The sequence below is a fragment of the Bubalus bubalis genome, chromosome 21 (genome assembly GCF_019923935.1).
Source record: "Bubalus bubalis isolate 160015118507 breed Murrah chromosome 21, NDDB_SH_1, whole genome shotgun sequence".
NCBI lineage: Eukaryota > Metazoa > Chordata > Mammalia > Artiodactyla > Bovidae > Bubalus > Bubalus bubalis.
Window position 1 is genome coordinate 11,491,079 of NC_059177.1, and position 16,841 is coordinate 11,507,919.

The 16,841-nt window shown below is 44.1% G+C and overlaps 1 protein-coding gene across 5 annotated transcripts in view; it reads left to right on the plus strand.

Moving 5' to 3' along the window:
• DLEC1 (DLEC1 cilia and flagella associated protein) overlaps nucleotides 1-16,841 on the plus strand; it is a 92,336-nt gene that overhangs the window by 11,733 nt on the left and 63,762 nt on the right. For 3 of the 5 annotated variants that reach the window (XM_045163942.1, XM_025272605.3, XM_044934150.2), the window contains exons 3-6: nucleotides 3,965-4,075; nucleotides 5,856-6,049; nucleotides 6,261-6,481; nucleotides 8,184-8,262. In XM_045163942.1, coding sequence (XP_045019877.1) covers nucleotides 3,965-4,075; nucleotides 5,856-6,049; nucleotides 6,261-6,481; nucleotides 8,184-8,262 — 605 coding nt within the window. Of the gene's footprint in view, nucleotides 1-3,964; nucleotides 4,076-5,855; nucleotides 6,050-6,260; nucleotides 6,482-8,183; nucleotides 8,263-16,841 lie in introns of those variants that run through there. The other 2 variants (XM_044934149.2, XM_044934151.2) reach the window with 2 other exon arrangements.

Genomic DNA, 16,841 nt, shown 5'->3' on the forward strand with positions numbered 1-16,841 from the left:
AAGTGGAATAAAACATTGAGAATGAAGTGAAGTGAAGTCGCATCCGACTCTTTGCGACCCCATGGACTGTAGCCTATCAGGCTCCTCCGTCCATTGGATTTTCTAGGCATGAGTGCTGGAGTGGATTGCCATTTCTTTCTCCAGGGGATCTTCCCGACCCAGGAATCAAACCTGGGTCTCCCGCATTGCAGGCAGATGCTTTACTGTCTGAGCCACCAGGGAAGTTCTCAAACATTGAGAACTGGGAAACAAACATCAGCCAAGAGCATTTCCCAGTGACTTCATTTTATTTTTTTACCCAAGATAATATTAAGTTATGGGCTTCTTAGATGGTGCTAGTGGTAAAGAACCCCCCTGCCAATACAGGAGATTTTAAGAGATGTGGGTTTGATCCCTGGGTTAGGAAAATCCCCTGGGTTAGGAAATTCCCCGGTGGGAAATGGCAGCCCACTCCAGTATTCTTGCCTGGAGAATCTCCATGGACAGAGGAGCCTGGCAGGCTGCAGTCCATGGGATCGCAGAGTCGGACATGACTGAGCGACTTAGCACGCAATATTAGGTTTAAGCAGACATTATCCACCTTGGTTTCTCAGCCTTCTGCTGACAAGGTTTCTCTTTTTTATTTGAGAAATAGCAGAAGTAGAGACCTTAATCCAGTTCCCTGGACACCTTTCTGGTTCTGCTTCTCAGGGTAGAGAGTGGTGTCCCAAGAACCTCTTTTGTAACTTGGATGATTGATCGTGAAGATGATTGTTATTTGAGGCACTGAAGTAACCTTTCTCTCTTTGCTAATACAAATGTCACAAGGTGGAAAACGTGTGCAAATTCTCCAGACAGAGGGAGAAAGATCAGAATTCTGCAGAATGTTCTGTGCTTTCGTTCCCTTTCCTTGCTGGTGTCTTATCTGCATTATCTTTTGGGAAAGGGGGCAGCCAGTGCCTTGCAGTCCCATGCTCAGGAGCAGGGTCCATGTAGGAAGCCCACCCTTCCTACAAGAGGTCACAAGGCCAGTACAGGGTACCCAAGGCTCACCTGGTCCACTGACCATGCCTGAGGTGGAGAGAGACTTCCCAAAGCCCTGATAACAAGCTGCACCCCACCAGCCTGCTCCTGCAGACACAGAACTGCCCACGGCCTAGGGGAGGACCTTGGAGGGAATGGTATCAGAACAGAGAGGATACATCTCCTTGCCACATGGCCTTTGCCATTTTTCTGGAAGCTTTATCTTATCTTTTACTATTTCAAATAGGCCATTGCCAGGTCCTTGGGAACTGGGCTGGACTGTGTCAGTTTGGCATTGCCGCCACTCCCTGCTGAGGGCTCTGTACTGCAGAGGAGAGGCCTGGGATCCACATTTGCCCAGAATGACCCTTTCAGCTGTGGTTCTGGGATGGATCAATGAGAGGCTCTTGGTGAATTTTGGAAGGAAACCTCTGTTCTCCAGAAACAGGTGCGGGCAGATGACTGAGCAGTTTTGAGTTTCACAGCAAGAGTCCAGATCATGTCCTAAGAGCCCCTTGCTTCAGTGCTGTGGGCTGAAGTTCTTCATGATGAGTTAATTCCCTGACCTCTCTCCCACTCCGTAATCCCCTACATTCAAACAACCTCCCCTTTATTTGGCTGCAGCACAGCTTGTGCGATCCTAGTTCCCCAGTGAGGGATTGAACCTGCCTCCCCTGCAGTGGAAGCATAACCTGTGCCCCCTGCAGTCCACATAACCCCTGGACCATCAGGGAAATCCCAGGAAGTCCTCTTAAAGCACATTTGTTAATGGAACAAGCAACAAAGCTTGGAAACTTTCAAGTCTTCCATTCACCCTATTTATTCCTTAATTTTTATCAAAGTAGTAGTGCATATGATTCTTTTCCTTTCTTTTTGGGGTTTTTTTTTTCTTTTTTGGCTGTTCAGTTCAGTTGCCCAGTCATGTCCGACTCTTGGCAACTCCATGGACTGCAGCATGCCAGGCCTCCCTGTCCATCGCCAGCTCCCAGAGCTTATTCAAACTCATGTCCATTGAAACGGTGATGTCATCCAACCATCTCATCCTCTGTCGTCCCCTTCTCCTCCCACCTTCAGTCTTTCCCAGTATCATGGTCTTTTCAAATGAGTCAGTTCTTCGCATCAGGTGGCCAAAGTATTGGAGTTTCAGCTTCAGCATCAGTCTCTCTAATGAATATTCAGGACTGGTTTCCTTTATGATGGACTGGTTGGATCTCCTTGCAGTCCAAGGGACTCAAGAGTCTTCTCCAACACCACAGTTCACAAGCATCAGTTCTTCAGCACTCAGCTTTCTTTATGTTCCAACTCTCACAATCCATACACGACTACAGGAAAAACCAAAGCTTTGACTAGACGGACCTTTGTTGGCAAAGTAATGTCTCTGCTTTTTAATATGCTGTCTAGGTTGGTCATGACTTTTCTTCCAAGGAGCAAGCGTCTTTTAATTTCATGGCTGCAGTCACCATCTTCAGTGACTTTGGGAGCCCAAGAAAATACAGTCTGTCACTGTTTCCACTGTTCCCCCATCTGTTTGCTGGGGGGTTTTGGCTGTGCTGAGTCTTTATTGGTGCACTCGGACTTTCTCTAGTTGGAATGAGCAGCGACTGCTCTCTAGTTGCAGTGCGTGGGCTTCTCAGTGTCGTGCGTTCTGTTGCACAGCACAGGCTCTAGGCATGCAGGCTTCAGTGGTTGTGGCTCGTGGGCTGTAGAGTGCAGGCTAAGTAGTTCTGGTGCACTGGCTTAGTTGCCTCATCGTCTGTGGAATCTTGCCAGACCAGGGGTTGAACTCATGTCCCCTGCATCGGCAGGCAGAGTCTTAACCACTGGACCACCAGGGAAGTCCTGTGTACATGGTTTTAAAAAATCAAATAGTTTAGAAAAACTTCTAATAAAATAGAAAAAATCCTCACCTACATATGTCATTACACATTTGTCCAAACCCATAGACTGTAGAATACCAAGAGTGAACCCTAATAGAAACTTCAGGGTTCGTGTGATAGTGGTGTGTCAGTGTCGGGATCTTCAGTTGTAAGGGATGTTGATAAAGGGGGAGGCTGTGCATGTGTGGGGGCAGAGAGTACATGGCAAGCCTCTGTACCTTCTTCTCAATTTTGCTACAAATCTAACACTGCTCAAAAAGTCTGTTGGAGAAAATCCTCTACCTCACTTTTCCCAACTTTAGTCCACCTGCCAGACATGGCCATTTTTAGCTCTAATTCTTCTGGAAGCCTCTCAATAACATACCTTTTCTACTGTTTCCATGCTCATCAACCCAAGATGTTATTTATCAACTTCCCCTTCTATTAAATGAGATCTCCTCTCCTGTGTCTGCTGGTCGGTTGGTGGTTGGCTGATCTAGCTGGGCTTAGCTGGCTAGACCAATGTCCAGCTGTGTGTCCAGCTGAACATGGTTCCCTCTGCACGTTGGGTTCAAGTCTGCTCCATGTGGATTCCTGCTGGGGTCCGGGGTGAAGGGCCAGGAGCTCTTCTCATGACAATGGCAAAGACACAAGAGGGAAGGCTCAGCTGCACAAGCACCTTTCACAATCCTGCCAGCATCTGATGGTCAAAGCACATCATAGGGCCAACATCAAGGGTGAAGAGGTGGGCTCTGTCTCTAGTAATAGGAACTGCACACTCACATGGCAGGGGGTGTGGATACAGAGAAGAGTGAAAAATTGGGGCCATTCATCAATCTACTCTATTTCTCCTAACTCTTTTTTATTGATCTCTCTGCGAGTAACCAGATTTTGGCTCAAATAATACCACAACACAGCCTTGCCCAATGGTTGGCCTCTTGTTAAGTGACCAACTAAAATACTCACTGATAAGTTTCTTAAATCTCAAAATCACCACTGAGGAATTCTGTTAGGTGGTTTAGGCTGGGAGGATGAAGAAAGCTTGAGTGTAGTTTCTTTGACATCAATCTGCCTCGAAACACCTTTCCTCATTCCCTTCTGTGTAGTGAAGACCATCTCCAGATGGTGTGTGGACAACGAGTTGCTGCAGAAGCATCATTTGATCTGCCCGAATGATTACTACAGCGATACGGTGCCATTCTGCTCTGCACCTGAAGGTAAGGCGTCCGTGCTGCCTTCAAGCCCCTGACACCATTCCAGGGAAGTTCTTTAGTAGCAGGACCACAGCAGCCACCTTTGTGCCATTTCCTTGTTCGTAGATGTTTTGATCGTGGCTATTGGGAGGGCCAGCTCTGAGCATGCCTCTTCCTCACTAGCTTACTAACTCCTACGAGATAGAACTCTCAGCTTCTCAAAGTGATGATATCCTAGTCAGTTGCCCAACAACAAGATGCGAAATTATTTTAAAATGTAGTTGAATGAATCACGGGAGGGCAGATCTGCAGACATAGACGAGCAAGGGAGCAAGTGTGTCATGGGCTCAGAACCCAGACCTCAGGGTTCTGCATACCCCTTACAGGCCAGGAGCCACTTTGAGTGTGGAGAGAAGGTTGGGAGCAGCGAAGGCTATGTGTGTGTGCCTGTGATACTGGGCCAGGTTCCTGCGTGGTGGGAGGCAAGATCCTTTGAGAATGAGTGGGTGGGAAGCTGTCTTGTGGTTTAAGCAGGAAGGTAGTTTTGGAAGTGTATCCGTGTAGATCCTGTGACCAGACATCTGGATGGCAGCCTGCCGGTGCGAGGCTCCAAAGATAAGCTCGTCAGCAGCCCCAGTCAGTGGAACTCTGATGATCTCTTGGGGGTTTGGAGCTGAAGAAAGCCTTTGGGGTAGGAGGATGGGGGTCCAGAGAATTGAGGATGTAGATGAAGAGAGAGTTTAACTGACGGCCTGGGCCATGCTGACAGGCGAGGCCAGAAAGAGGAAGCAGAACCAAGTGCCTGAGATACTCAGCCACTTATTCCAACCAACTTTCAAATACTATCTTAGGCAGGTAAATAAGGATGGAGTTGACATGTACTGAGGATTTTTTTTTTCCCCTGTGGAATCTAGTTCTATTTCTTTTTCAAATCAGTTTTATTGGAGTATAGTTGGCTGACAGTGTTGGGTTATTTTTAGGCATATGGTAAGGTGAGTCAGCGGAGAAGGCAATGACACCCGACTCCAGTACTCTTTCCTGGAAAATCCCATGGACGGAGGAGCCTGGTAGTCTACAGTCCATGGGGTCGCTGAGAGTCGGGCATGACTGAGCGACTTCACTTTCACTTTTCACTTTCATGCATTGGAGAAGGAAATGGCAACCCACTCCAGTGTTCTTGCCTGGAGAATCCCAGGGACGGGGGAGCCTGGTGGGCTGCCGTCTATGGGGTCGCACAGAGTCGGACACGACTGAAGTGACTTAGCAGCAGCAGCAGCAAGGTGAGTCAGTATACACATACATACAGTCCACTCTTTTTTAGATTCTGTTCCCATATAGGTCATTGCAGAGTACTGAGTAGGTGTTATTGAGCATTCACCTGGCACTGTGCTCGGAGATGTGATGGTACCAGTTTCACTGCTGGCGATGTTGAATATCCTCATTTAACCTTTTGGAGATGATTTTACAGTCTACAAAGCTAATACAGACTTTGATTTCTCATGTGAGCCTTTTAAAAAGCGTGTTCACGTATGCGGTATGCGTGACAGTGGTCCTCTCCTGTTCCTGGCCATGTTTGACCAGTGAACAGATAATACAGCATGAGCACTAGAGTCTCAAGGATGCAGAGTAAGTTCCAGGAGTACCTGAGATGCTGAAGGGCAATTATTTAATACATCTGGTGTAGGAAATATAAACATTTAGAAAAAAGAAGCTAGCGGTGCCTTTGATAATTTCATTTAGTCATCTTGGACGGGTCACCTCTTCCCCTGGGTCTGGTAACTTCATGTTTTTCCTGGCGCCACAGGTGTCTCTGTCCCTGGATATTCAAAACCGACGTTCAGTTCTGAGAAACGTTCCATCCCAAAGAACGAGCTGACCAAGAAGCCCGCGTGCAGGAAGATGTCCTCTCAGTCTGCGGAGGAGACAGACTATACTATGGACAGCCTCACGTGGGACTCGTCTTTTAAGGCCAAGCTCAGATCCAGAGCGGCCATCAAGGTGAGTTTGAAGCCAGTTTGTGGTGGGGGGGGGGGGGGGGGCAGGGTCATGATGAAGGGAAAGGGGTTCCAGGTGACAAACATCGTCATAATGAAGCCACAGCAAAACAGGAGGGTGTCCTTGGCCATCTGGGGTCGCGGGATCAGCAAGATGTCAACGCATACGCCCCCTCGGCCTCTCATTGACTCTATCCTTTTCTCGCATTTCAAAGAAAACAGGTTTACCGAAGAATAAAAACTGGATGAACCATTTACGGGTGCCCCAGAGGCAGCTGGAGCGGCTTCGGCTTGCCAGGATGGAGAGTCGGAACCGCTTCCTGAGAAACCCTCGCTTTTTCCCTCCTAACACTCCGTTGGGGGGCAAGTCTCTTCTCTTTCCTCCCAAGAAGCCAGCACGGGTAGGAGCCTTCCAGGATGGAGAGCTGGAGGAGAGGTGCGTCTTCTCCTGACTTGTCTTCTCCAAGAGTTGGACCCTGCAGAGGAAAGCACAGAAAGCAGGTCGTGGGTCTGCTTTGGCTTCTGGAGGGTCCCTGAGGTTTGGGGCCCCGGGGTCAGAATCCAAGTCAAGCAGGGCTTCGGGGCTGCCCGCAGGTGTGGCCTTGGGACATCCCCAGAGTCCTGGCATTGTGCTTTTCTGACCTTTTCTTGAGGGATAGGGGTTAGTGTTGGCCCTTTGCTTATATCTGAACAGCCTGGGTCAAATGGGAGGCATCTCTATAGCCGTGTGCTCCTGCCATTACATTCATGTGTCTTGGATAATAAAAATGTTCAAAATCTGCTTAATGACAAGTAACTAGTACAGATAGTGATTTTTCTTTAAAAGAGTGTGTGCGCTCAGTCACTCAGTCGTGTCCGACTCTTTGGAACCCCGTGGACTGTAGCCCACCAGGCTCCTCTCCCCATGAAATTTTCCAGGCAAGAATACTAGAGTGGGTTGCCATTTCCTACTCCAGGGGATCTTCCTGTCCCAGAAGTTGAAACCTGCATCTCCTTACCCACTAAGCCACCTGGGCAGCCGTTTGGCTATATTTCAATAAGTGTCCATACAAAGGGAATGATTTGCTTCACGGCTTCATAATTTTAATGGACTTAAAATGATTAGTGTGGGACTTCCCTAATGGTCATGTGAATAAGACTCTGTGCTCCCCAATTCAGGGGCTCAGGTTCAATCCCTTGTCCGGGACCTAAATCCCACATGCCACAAGTAAAGATCCTGCCTGCCACAACAAAGACCTGGTACAGCCAAATAAATTGAAAAAAAAAAAAAAAAAAAAAAAAACTATTAATGTTTAGAAGGCAATGGCACCCCACTCCAGTACTCTTGCCTGGAAAATCCCATGGACGGAGGAGCCTGGTGGGCTGCAGTCCATGGGGTTGCGAAGAGTCGGACATGACTGAGCAACTTCGCTTTCCCTTTTCACTTTCCTGCATTGGAGAAAGAAATGGCAACCCACTCCAGTGTTCTTGCCTGGAGAATCCCAGGGACAGGGGAGCCTGGTGGGCTGCCGTCTATGGGGTCGCACAGAGTTGGACACGACTGAAGCGACTTAGCAACAGCAGCATTAGAGAAATAATATGTTTTTATTAAAAAAAAAAAAAACCAAAATATTTGCTTAGACTTCACTGGTGGTCCAGTAAGACTCTGTGCTCCTAATGCAGGGGGCCTGTATTTGATCCCTATTTGAGGAACTAAGATCCCAGAGGCCACTTGGTGCAGCCAAAAAGAAAAGAGAAAAACCAAAAATGAAAAGATTTGCTGAGAAAAAAATAGCACCTATATAAAGCATTCAGCTAACATATTGGTGTTTGGGAATTTGTATGTAGCAGAGCAGCTCCTCGCTGCAATCTATTGAAAGTCAGCCCTCGACACAAGGGTTTGTAAAAGTAAAATAAATTAAAAAAAACATATTGGTGTTTAAGCTTCCAGAGTTTTCCCTATGCTATGTGTAGCTATATATATCTTCACAAAGATCAATCTTGCTGTAAAATTGTTTTGTGACCTGCTTTGCCAACAATAAAACCCAAAGGATGATGTGTTGCCAATCTCCTTAATGGCTTGAATGTATTTATTTTCCATGAATCACTTTCAGGGATGAAACTAACAGCCTCTCTTGCCCTCCCTTCCCCTCCCACAGTTGTGCTGATACTCCAGTGTTTCTAGCTAAGCCCTCCATCGGATTTTTCACAGATTATGAAATTGGACCAGTTTATGAGGTAGGAATCTGGTTTCTTTACATATCCCACTCTGCTTCCTTATTTTTAAAAAGTCTTTGCTGTGGAAATTTTAAAACATGCACACACACACACACAAAACTAGGGAAAAGACTGTCACGTTCCCTTATGAGCCCATCACCCAGCTTCAGTAATTACCTGCATCCAGCAAATCTGGTTTCATCTGTTGCCCCCACAGTGTCATGTGTGTGTATCTGTGTGCACGTGCGTACACTAGAGTATTTTAAGGGATAAAGCTTAGACAGCATGTCATTCTTCAGTTAATACTTTATGAGTGTCTCTTAACAGGTAAGGACTTTCAAAGAATAACCATCATCACACCCAGCAATATTAACAGTGATTCCTTAATATCAGCTAATATCCTCTCATGTCTGATTTTTATCCATTTATTTTTTTAAAAGTCAATTTATAATTGGTTTCTTTAAATCAGAATTCACACATTGCATTTGGTTAGAGTATCTCTTATTTCTCCCACATTTTTTTAAAATAATTCCTCCATCCTTTTATTTTTTAAAATGCTGTTTGTTTGTAGAAGAAACTGTAAATTCGGCTTGTTGCTTTATTTATTTATTTTTGGCTGTGCTGGTCTTCGTTGCTGCGCAGACTGGTCTAACTGGAGAGCGGAGGCAACGCTGTCGTTGCAGTGCCTGGCTTCCTGTTGTGATGGCGTCTCTGGTGGAGCAGACTCTAGGGCGCCCGGGCTTCAGTAGTTGCAGCGGGCAGGCTCGGTAGTCGTGGCTCTCAAGCTGTGGAGCACAGACTCAATAGCTGTGGCGCGCAGGATTAGTTGCTCCATGGCATGTGGGAGCTTCCTGGATCAGGGATCGAACCCGTGTCTCCTGCATTGGCAGGTGGATTCTTTCCCACGGAGCCACCAGGGAAGCCCCGGCTTTACTTTTTGTTTTTAATGTAATTTTTATTTTATATTAGAGTACAGTTGTTTTCCAATGTTGTGTTCATTTCAGGTGTATAGCAAAGTATTCAGTTATACGTATACATGTATACTTTTTCAAGTTCTTTTCCTATTTAGGTTATTATAGAATATTGAGTAGAGTCCACTGTGCTATACAGTAGGTCCATATTGATTATCTTTTTTATATAAATGTGTATATGTTATTGCCAAATCCCTAATTTATCTGTCCCCCACCTTTTTCTTTTGATAACTCTAAGTTTGTTTTTGAAGTCTGAGTCTGTTTCTGTTTTGCAAATAAGTTCATCTCTATAATCGTTTAGAAATCCTCCTATAAATGATATGCTATTTGTCATATTTGTCTGACTTCACATAAGATAATAATCTCTAGGTCCATCCATGTTGCTGAAATGGCATTATTTCATTCTTTTTTCTGGTTGAGTCATATTCCATTCTATTAATGTATAGATATCATATCTTCTTTATCTATTCATCTATGATGGACATTTAGGTTGCTTTCATGTCTTGGCTATTGTAAGTTATGCTGCAGTAAACACTGGGGTGCATGTATCTTTTTGAATTACATTTTTTCTAGATACATGCCCTGCAGGGGGATTGCTGGATCATATGGTAGTTCTATATTTAGTTTTATGGAACCTCAATACTATTCTCCATAACGGTGTTCCCAGGTTACATTCCCACCAATGGCGAGGGAGGGCTCTGTTTTCTCTGCACTCTCTCAAGCATTTATTGTTTGTAGAGGTTTTCTGTTTTCTTTATTTATGGCTGCTCTAGGTCTTATTTGTTATTTGCAGGCTTTCTCTAGTTGCGGCCAGTGGGGCTGCTCTTTCTTTGCCATGTGTGGGTTTCCCATTGAGGTGGCTTCTCTCTTGTTCAGAAGCATGGGCTTTAGGGCATGGAGGCTTCCGTAGTTGCAACATGTGGGCTCAATAGTTTGGGGCTCCAGCTCTAGAGTACAGGCTCAGTAGCTGTGGCACACAGGCTTAGATTCTCTGTGGCATGTGGGATCTTCCAGAACCAGGGATTGAACCAGTGTCCCCTGCATTGGCAGGCATATTCTTAACCATTGGACCACCAGGGACGTCCCATTTGTAGAGTTTTTTTATTTATTTATGGCTGTGCTGGGTCTTCATTCCTGTGGGGAGAGGGGAGTTTCTCTAGTTTGGGCAAGTGTGGACTGTTCTCTAGTTACAGTATGCAAGCTTCTTATTGCAGTAGCTTCTCATTGTGGAGCATGGACTGCAGGTGTGTGGGCTTCAGTAGGTGCAGCACACGGGCTTAGCACTTATGGTGTAGGGGTTTAGTTGCTTCGTGGCATGAGGGATCTTCCCCGGCCAGGGATCAAACCTGTATCCCCTGCAGTGGCAGGGGGACTCTTAACTGCTGGACCACCAGGGAAGTCCTTGTAGAGTTTTCGATGAAGGCCATTCTGACTGGTGAGGTGATACCTTCTGGTAGTTTTGTTTTGCATTTCCCTAATTAGTGATGTTGAATATCGTTTCATGTGCTTTTTGGCCATCTGTGTGTCTTCTTTGGGAAAATATCTATTTAGATCATCCACCCATTTTTTCATTTGGTTGTTTCTTTGACATTGAGCTGAATGAGCTATTTGTATATTTGGGGGATTAACCTCTTGTCCATTGCTTCATTAGCAACTATTTTCTCCCATTTTGTAGGGTGTCTTTTTCTTATGGTTTCCTTTGCTCTGCAAAAGCTTTTAAATTTAATTAGATCCCATTTGTTTATTTTTGTTTTTACTTTCATTACTGTAGGAGGTGGATTGAAAAAGATATTGCTGCAATTTATGTCAAAGAGTGTTCCGCCCATGTTTCCCTCTAAGAGATTTATAGTATCTAACCTCAAATTTAGATCTGTAATCCATTTTGAGTTTATTTTTGTGTATGGTGTTAGAGATTGTTTTAATTTCATTCTTTTACATGTAGGTGTTCAGTTTTCCCAGCATCACTTATTGAAGAGACTGTTTTCTCTCCATTGTATATTCTATTTTTAAAAAATTTATTTGACTGCGCTGGGTCTTAGTTGTGGTGTGAGGGCTCTAGTTTCCTAACTAGGGGTTGAACCCAGCCCCCTGCCTTGGGATCATAGAGTCTTAACCACTGGACCACCGGGGAAGTCCCTCTGTTGTGTATTCTTGCCTCCTTTGTCATAGAGTAATTGACCATAGGTGCATGAGCTTATTTCTGGGCTTTGTATCCCGTTCAACTGATTATTTCAGTTTTTGTTCCAGTACCATATTATTTTGATTACTGTAGCTTTGTATTCTAGTCTGAAGTCAGGGAGCCTGATTCCTCTTCTCTGTTTTTCTTTGTCCGAATTGCTTTAACTGTTCAGTCTTTTTGTGTTTCCATACACATTTAAAAAACTTCTGTTCTAATTCTGTGAACAATTCCATTGGTAATTTAATAAGAATTGCATTGACTCTGTAGATTGCCTTGAGTAATACAGTCATTTTGATAGTATTGATTCTTCCAATTCAAGGATATACATAGTGTATTTTTCCATCTGTGTCATCTGCAGTTTCTTTCGTTAGCATCCTATAGTTTTCAAAGTACAGGTCTTTTGCTTCCTTAAGTAGGTTTATTCCTAGGTAATTTATTCTTTTGGATGCTATGGTAAATGGGGTTGTTTCCTTAATTTTTCTTTTTCATCTTTCATTGTTATATATAGAAATGCAAGAGATTTCTTTGTATTAATTTTGTATCCTACAACCTTACGGTGTTCATTGATAAGCTCTAATAGTTTTCTAGTAGATTCTTTAGTATTTTGTATGTATAGTATCATGTCATCTGCAAACAGTGATAGTTTTACTTCTTTTCCAGTTTGGATTCCTTTTATTTCTTTTTCTTCTCTGATTGCCATGGGATTAGGACTTCTAAAACTGTTGAATAAAAGTGATGAATGTGGGTATCCTTATCTTGTTCCTGATCTTGGAGGAAATCCTTTCAGTTTTTTCCTTTCAGTAGTTTCCCCTCTGTGTCCACTTAATGGAAACTCTTTCATTAATGGGTGTTCGATTTTGTCAGAAGCTTTTCTGCATTGATTGTGATGAGTGTATGTTTTTTATTCTTCAGTTTGTTTATGTGATATATCACACTGCAGTTTGTTTATGTGATATATCACACTGCCTTGTTTCTGGATATTGAAAAATCGCTGCATGCTTGGGATAAAGCCTACTTGATCATGATGTATGATCCTTTTAATGTATTGTTGGATTTGGTTTGCTAGTATTTTGTTGAGGATGTTTGCATCTATGATCATCAATTATATTGGCCCAGACTTTTCTTTTTTTGTGGTATCTTTGTCTGGTTTTGGTACCAGAGTGATGGTGGCCTCATAGAATGAGTTTAGGCGGTTTGTTCCTCTGCAACTTTTTGAAAGAATTTCGGAAGGACAGGTGTTGACTCTTCTCTAAATGTTTGATAGAATTGGCCTGTGAAGTCATCTAGTCCTGGACTTCCGTTTGTTGGAAGTTTTAAAATCACAGTTTCAATTTCAGTACATATGATTTGTCTGTCCATATTTTCTATTTCTCCCTGGTTCGGTCTTGGAAGGTTATATACTTCTAAGAATTTGTCCATTTCTTCTAGGTTGCCCAGTTTCTTGGCTTAGAGTTGCTGCCGCAACTCTATGCTATGCTATGTTTCTCTGCTGTCTCATTTTGTCTAACTTTCTGTGTTTCCGGTCTCTGTTGCTCAAGCTGCAGGGCTCCAGCTCTCCTTGCCTCTGGTGTCTGTCCCCTGGCGTGTGAGGTTGGTCCATAGGCTTGGGCAGGTCTCCTGAAGGGAGGGACTGGTGCCTGCCCTCCGGTGGGCACAGCTGGGTCCCGTTCCTCTGACGGCAGGCCCATGTCAGGAGCTGTGTTTAAGGCAGCCGTGGGGTCAGGACGTCTTTTGACAGCCTGTCTTCTGGTGGGCGGGGCTGTGTTTCCATCCTGCTGTTGTTGAGGGGTCCAAGCACTGGGGTCTGCAGCCTGTTGGGTGGTGTCAGGCTCAGTGCCAAAGTGCCACACTCCAGGAGAGATCACACCAACGGGTGTTCCCTGGGGTGTACACCGCCACTGTCCTTGCCCCTATAGTGAGCCACCGCTGACCCCCACCTCCCCGGGGGACCCTCCAAGACGCACAGGTAGGTCTGGCCCAGGCTCCTAGGAGCTGTTGCCTTGTTCTGAGTTCCAGTGCACATGTCACATCGTTTTGTGCGCTCCAGCAATCCTGTGTGGCTTCTGCTCTCAAGCCCTGCTGGCCTTCAAAGCCAGGTGCTCTGGGAGCTATTCCTCTAGATGTCAGACCCCCAGGCTGGGGGGTCTGATGGGGGGCGGGCGTCAGAACTCTCACTCAGTTGCAATGGAATGATTTTCCAGTTTGTGGTCACCCACTCAGCGGGTATAGGATTTGATTATTATGGTGGAAGTGCCCCTCCTCCCGTCTTGTCGTGGCTTCTTCTTTGTCTTTGGGTGGTAGAACATCTTTTTTGTAGGTTCAGATCTTTTTTGTCGATGGTTGTTCAGTGGTTAGTTCTGATTCTGGTGTTTTTGTAAGACGAGTTGACCTCAAGTCCTTCTTTGCTTTCCGTCTCAGTTTGACTCCTGCTGATTGCTTTATTGTGGTGATGTTCAACATATTCTTTTATCCTACATATTTTCTATAAACATGTTAGACGTAGAGGCTTGATTAAATTCATGTCCAAGATTTTTTTTCATTTTTTGGCAAGAATACTTCTTTGGTGGGAGTGTATATTTCTTACTGTATCCCATCAGGAAGAGTGTGATACATGGTTTCCCCGTTATCAGTGATGAATGGCTTCAGGTGTTATGAGCCTAATTTACCCTTTATAAAGGTCTTACCAACCTCTCATTTAATGCTTTAGTAGCATTAGATGGCTATCACCCAGTTCAATTTTTCTAAAAAATTAAGGGTTATAAAATGGTGACTTCAAATTCTACTATTCTTTCTACTTTTATTATCTGTGATTTTCTGTTTTTTAAAAAAACCTTCCCTCAAACTTCCATTTATTTCCCCTCTTCCTTTTACTCTCCTTACTCCTAGAGATAACTGAAACAGTTATTAGTTTGGGTTCTTCCATTGTTTCTTTTTGAAACCATAGGCAAATATGTAGGTATGTTTGAACGCTGTCTCCTACTTACTGTCCTCAGTTCAGTTCAGTCACTCAGTCATATCTGACTCTTTGAGACCCCGTGGACTGCAGCACACCAGGCCTTCCTGTCCATCACCAACTCCCAGAGTTTGAGTTCATGTCCATCGAGTCGTTGATGCCATCCAACCATCTCATCCTTTGTCATCCCCTTCTCCTCCTGCCCTCAATCTTTCCCAGAATCAGGGTCTTTTCAAACAAGTCAGCTCTTGCATCAGGTGGCCAAAGTATTGGAGTTTCAGCTTCAGCATCAGTCCTTACTCTCCTCTGCACCTTGCTTTTTTCACTTAACAGTATATCCAGTGAGCTTCAAGAGCTGTGTGTAGAGACTTTCCTCGTTCCTTTTCCCAGCTTCGCTCTTGATGCTTGCCTTCCTCCATCCTGGAGAATCAGGTCAAGACCAAGCTTGGGAGTCACCAGTTCTGTTCATTAGGTATAAATGTAGCTATGTTTAATGGTGACAATCCCTTCACACACATATGCATTGTACTTTGCAGTTTAAAGAGCACTTGCAAATCCATAATTCTTTAGGAGCTCTTATCCACTCTCATCCACCGTGCAAAAGCACACTGATATGTCAGTCATTTAGGCTAAATGTTAAAGAAAGCATTTGTCTACTTGAACATAAGTTACTCTCTTTTGGACTTGTATGTTTGGGATTTCTGTGTTTGGTCATCACATTTCAAAGATGGTGAGGTTGGCAGGCTCAGAGAAAGAGAGCTAAAATTATTTCACTCTGGACATGGAATGGGCAAAGGGAGAGCTGCTGGGAGACAGACAAAAGACATTTCTGTAGGACCTGCAGGTGCCCACTGTGGAGCCTGGAGATGAAGCGAGCACCGGCTGTGTAGGACCGTCTTCCCTTCCTGTCTTTATTATTTCATAGCACACTTTTATTTATCTTTCCCACCAGGTTGAAACCCACATGGGCAGGGGTTAATTCTAAGTTTGTTTAAACCATTTTGGTATCAGTACTCACAGATGGTAGGTCTGTTGACTGAATTACCTGACTACTGGTCTACCACTTAGCCTTGCTTACTCCTAGTACAGAGTAAATCAAGAACAAATGAAAGGAGCCCCATTTTTCTGTATAAAAATATAACGTGTGTGTATGTGTGTGTACCTCCCAAGGGCTTTGTTTGTGGGTCGCCCACCCAGCAGGTATGGGACTTAATTTTATCATGATCGCATTCCTCCTCCCATCTCATTGCAGCTTTTCCTTGTCTTTGGATACCTTTTTTGGTAGGTTCTAGCTTTTTCTGCCAATAATTGTTGAGCAGTTAGTTATGATTTGGGTGTTTTTGTGAGAGGGGCTGAGCTTGCATCCTTCTCTTCCCTTTTGTCTGCCGTCTTCCCCAGGGGTTTGGACAAGGTGGTGAGTGACAGCTTACAAGCGGTTTTAAAGATATCTGTTCCTTCAAAAGGTTGCTAAATATGCAGACTGTTTAAATATATAGGCAAGTATATGTAAAAGAATTTTAAAATGAAAATACAGTATAATGATTATGAGTAGGATCTTTGAGTCCGTATGGTTGGAAGAAACCACTCATTGCACAGAGAATCATACATAATTAGCACATTTCAGGGAAGGGCATACAGTATCATTTTTTCATAAACTTTTGTTGACACTGATGAAACCTTTTATTTATTTTGTATTTTGGGGGATTTTTTAAATTGAATTCTAGTTGACTTACAGTGTTGCGTTAATGTCTGCTGTATAGCAAACATTCAGTTATACATCGTACACGTTCTTTTTTTTAAATACTCTTTAGCATTAAGGTTTATCATAGCATACTGAAGATCGTTCCTGTGTTCTACAGTAGGACCTGTTGTCTGTCCATTCTGTATGTAATAGCTTACATCTACTAACCCTAATCTCCAACTCCATCCTCCCCCAACCCCCGTGGCAACCAAGTCTGTTCTTTATGTCCATGACTGTCTTTCTGTTTCACAGACAGGTTCATTTCTGGTATATTTTAGATTTCACGTGTAAGTTACATCATATGGTATTTGTCTTTCTCTTTCTGACTTACTTCACTTAGTATGATAATTGCTAGTTGCGTCCATGCTGCTGCAGAGGGCATTATTTTGTTCTTTTTTAATTGCTGAGTAGTACTTCATTGTATATAAACGCCACAGCTTCTTTACTGATTCCTTTGTCGATGGACATTTGGGTCGTTTCCCTGTATTGGCTGTTGTGAATAGTGCTGCTGTGAACACAGGGGTGTATTCATCTTTTTGGATTAGAGTTTTATTTGGATATGTGCCCAGGAGTTGGGTTGCTGGTAATTCTGTTTTTAGTTTTCTGAGGAACATTCCATACTGTTTTCCACAGTGGCTGTACCAACTTACATTCCCGCCCACCAACAACGTAGGAGAGTTCCCTTTTCTGCCAGTGGCAGAGAGTTGTCCACGTCCTCTCCAGCATTTGTTATTTGTAGAGTTTTTAATGATAGCC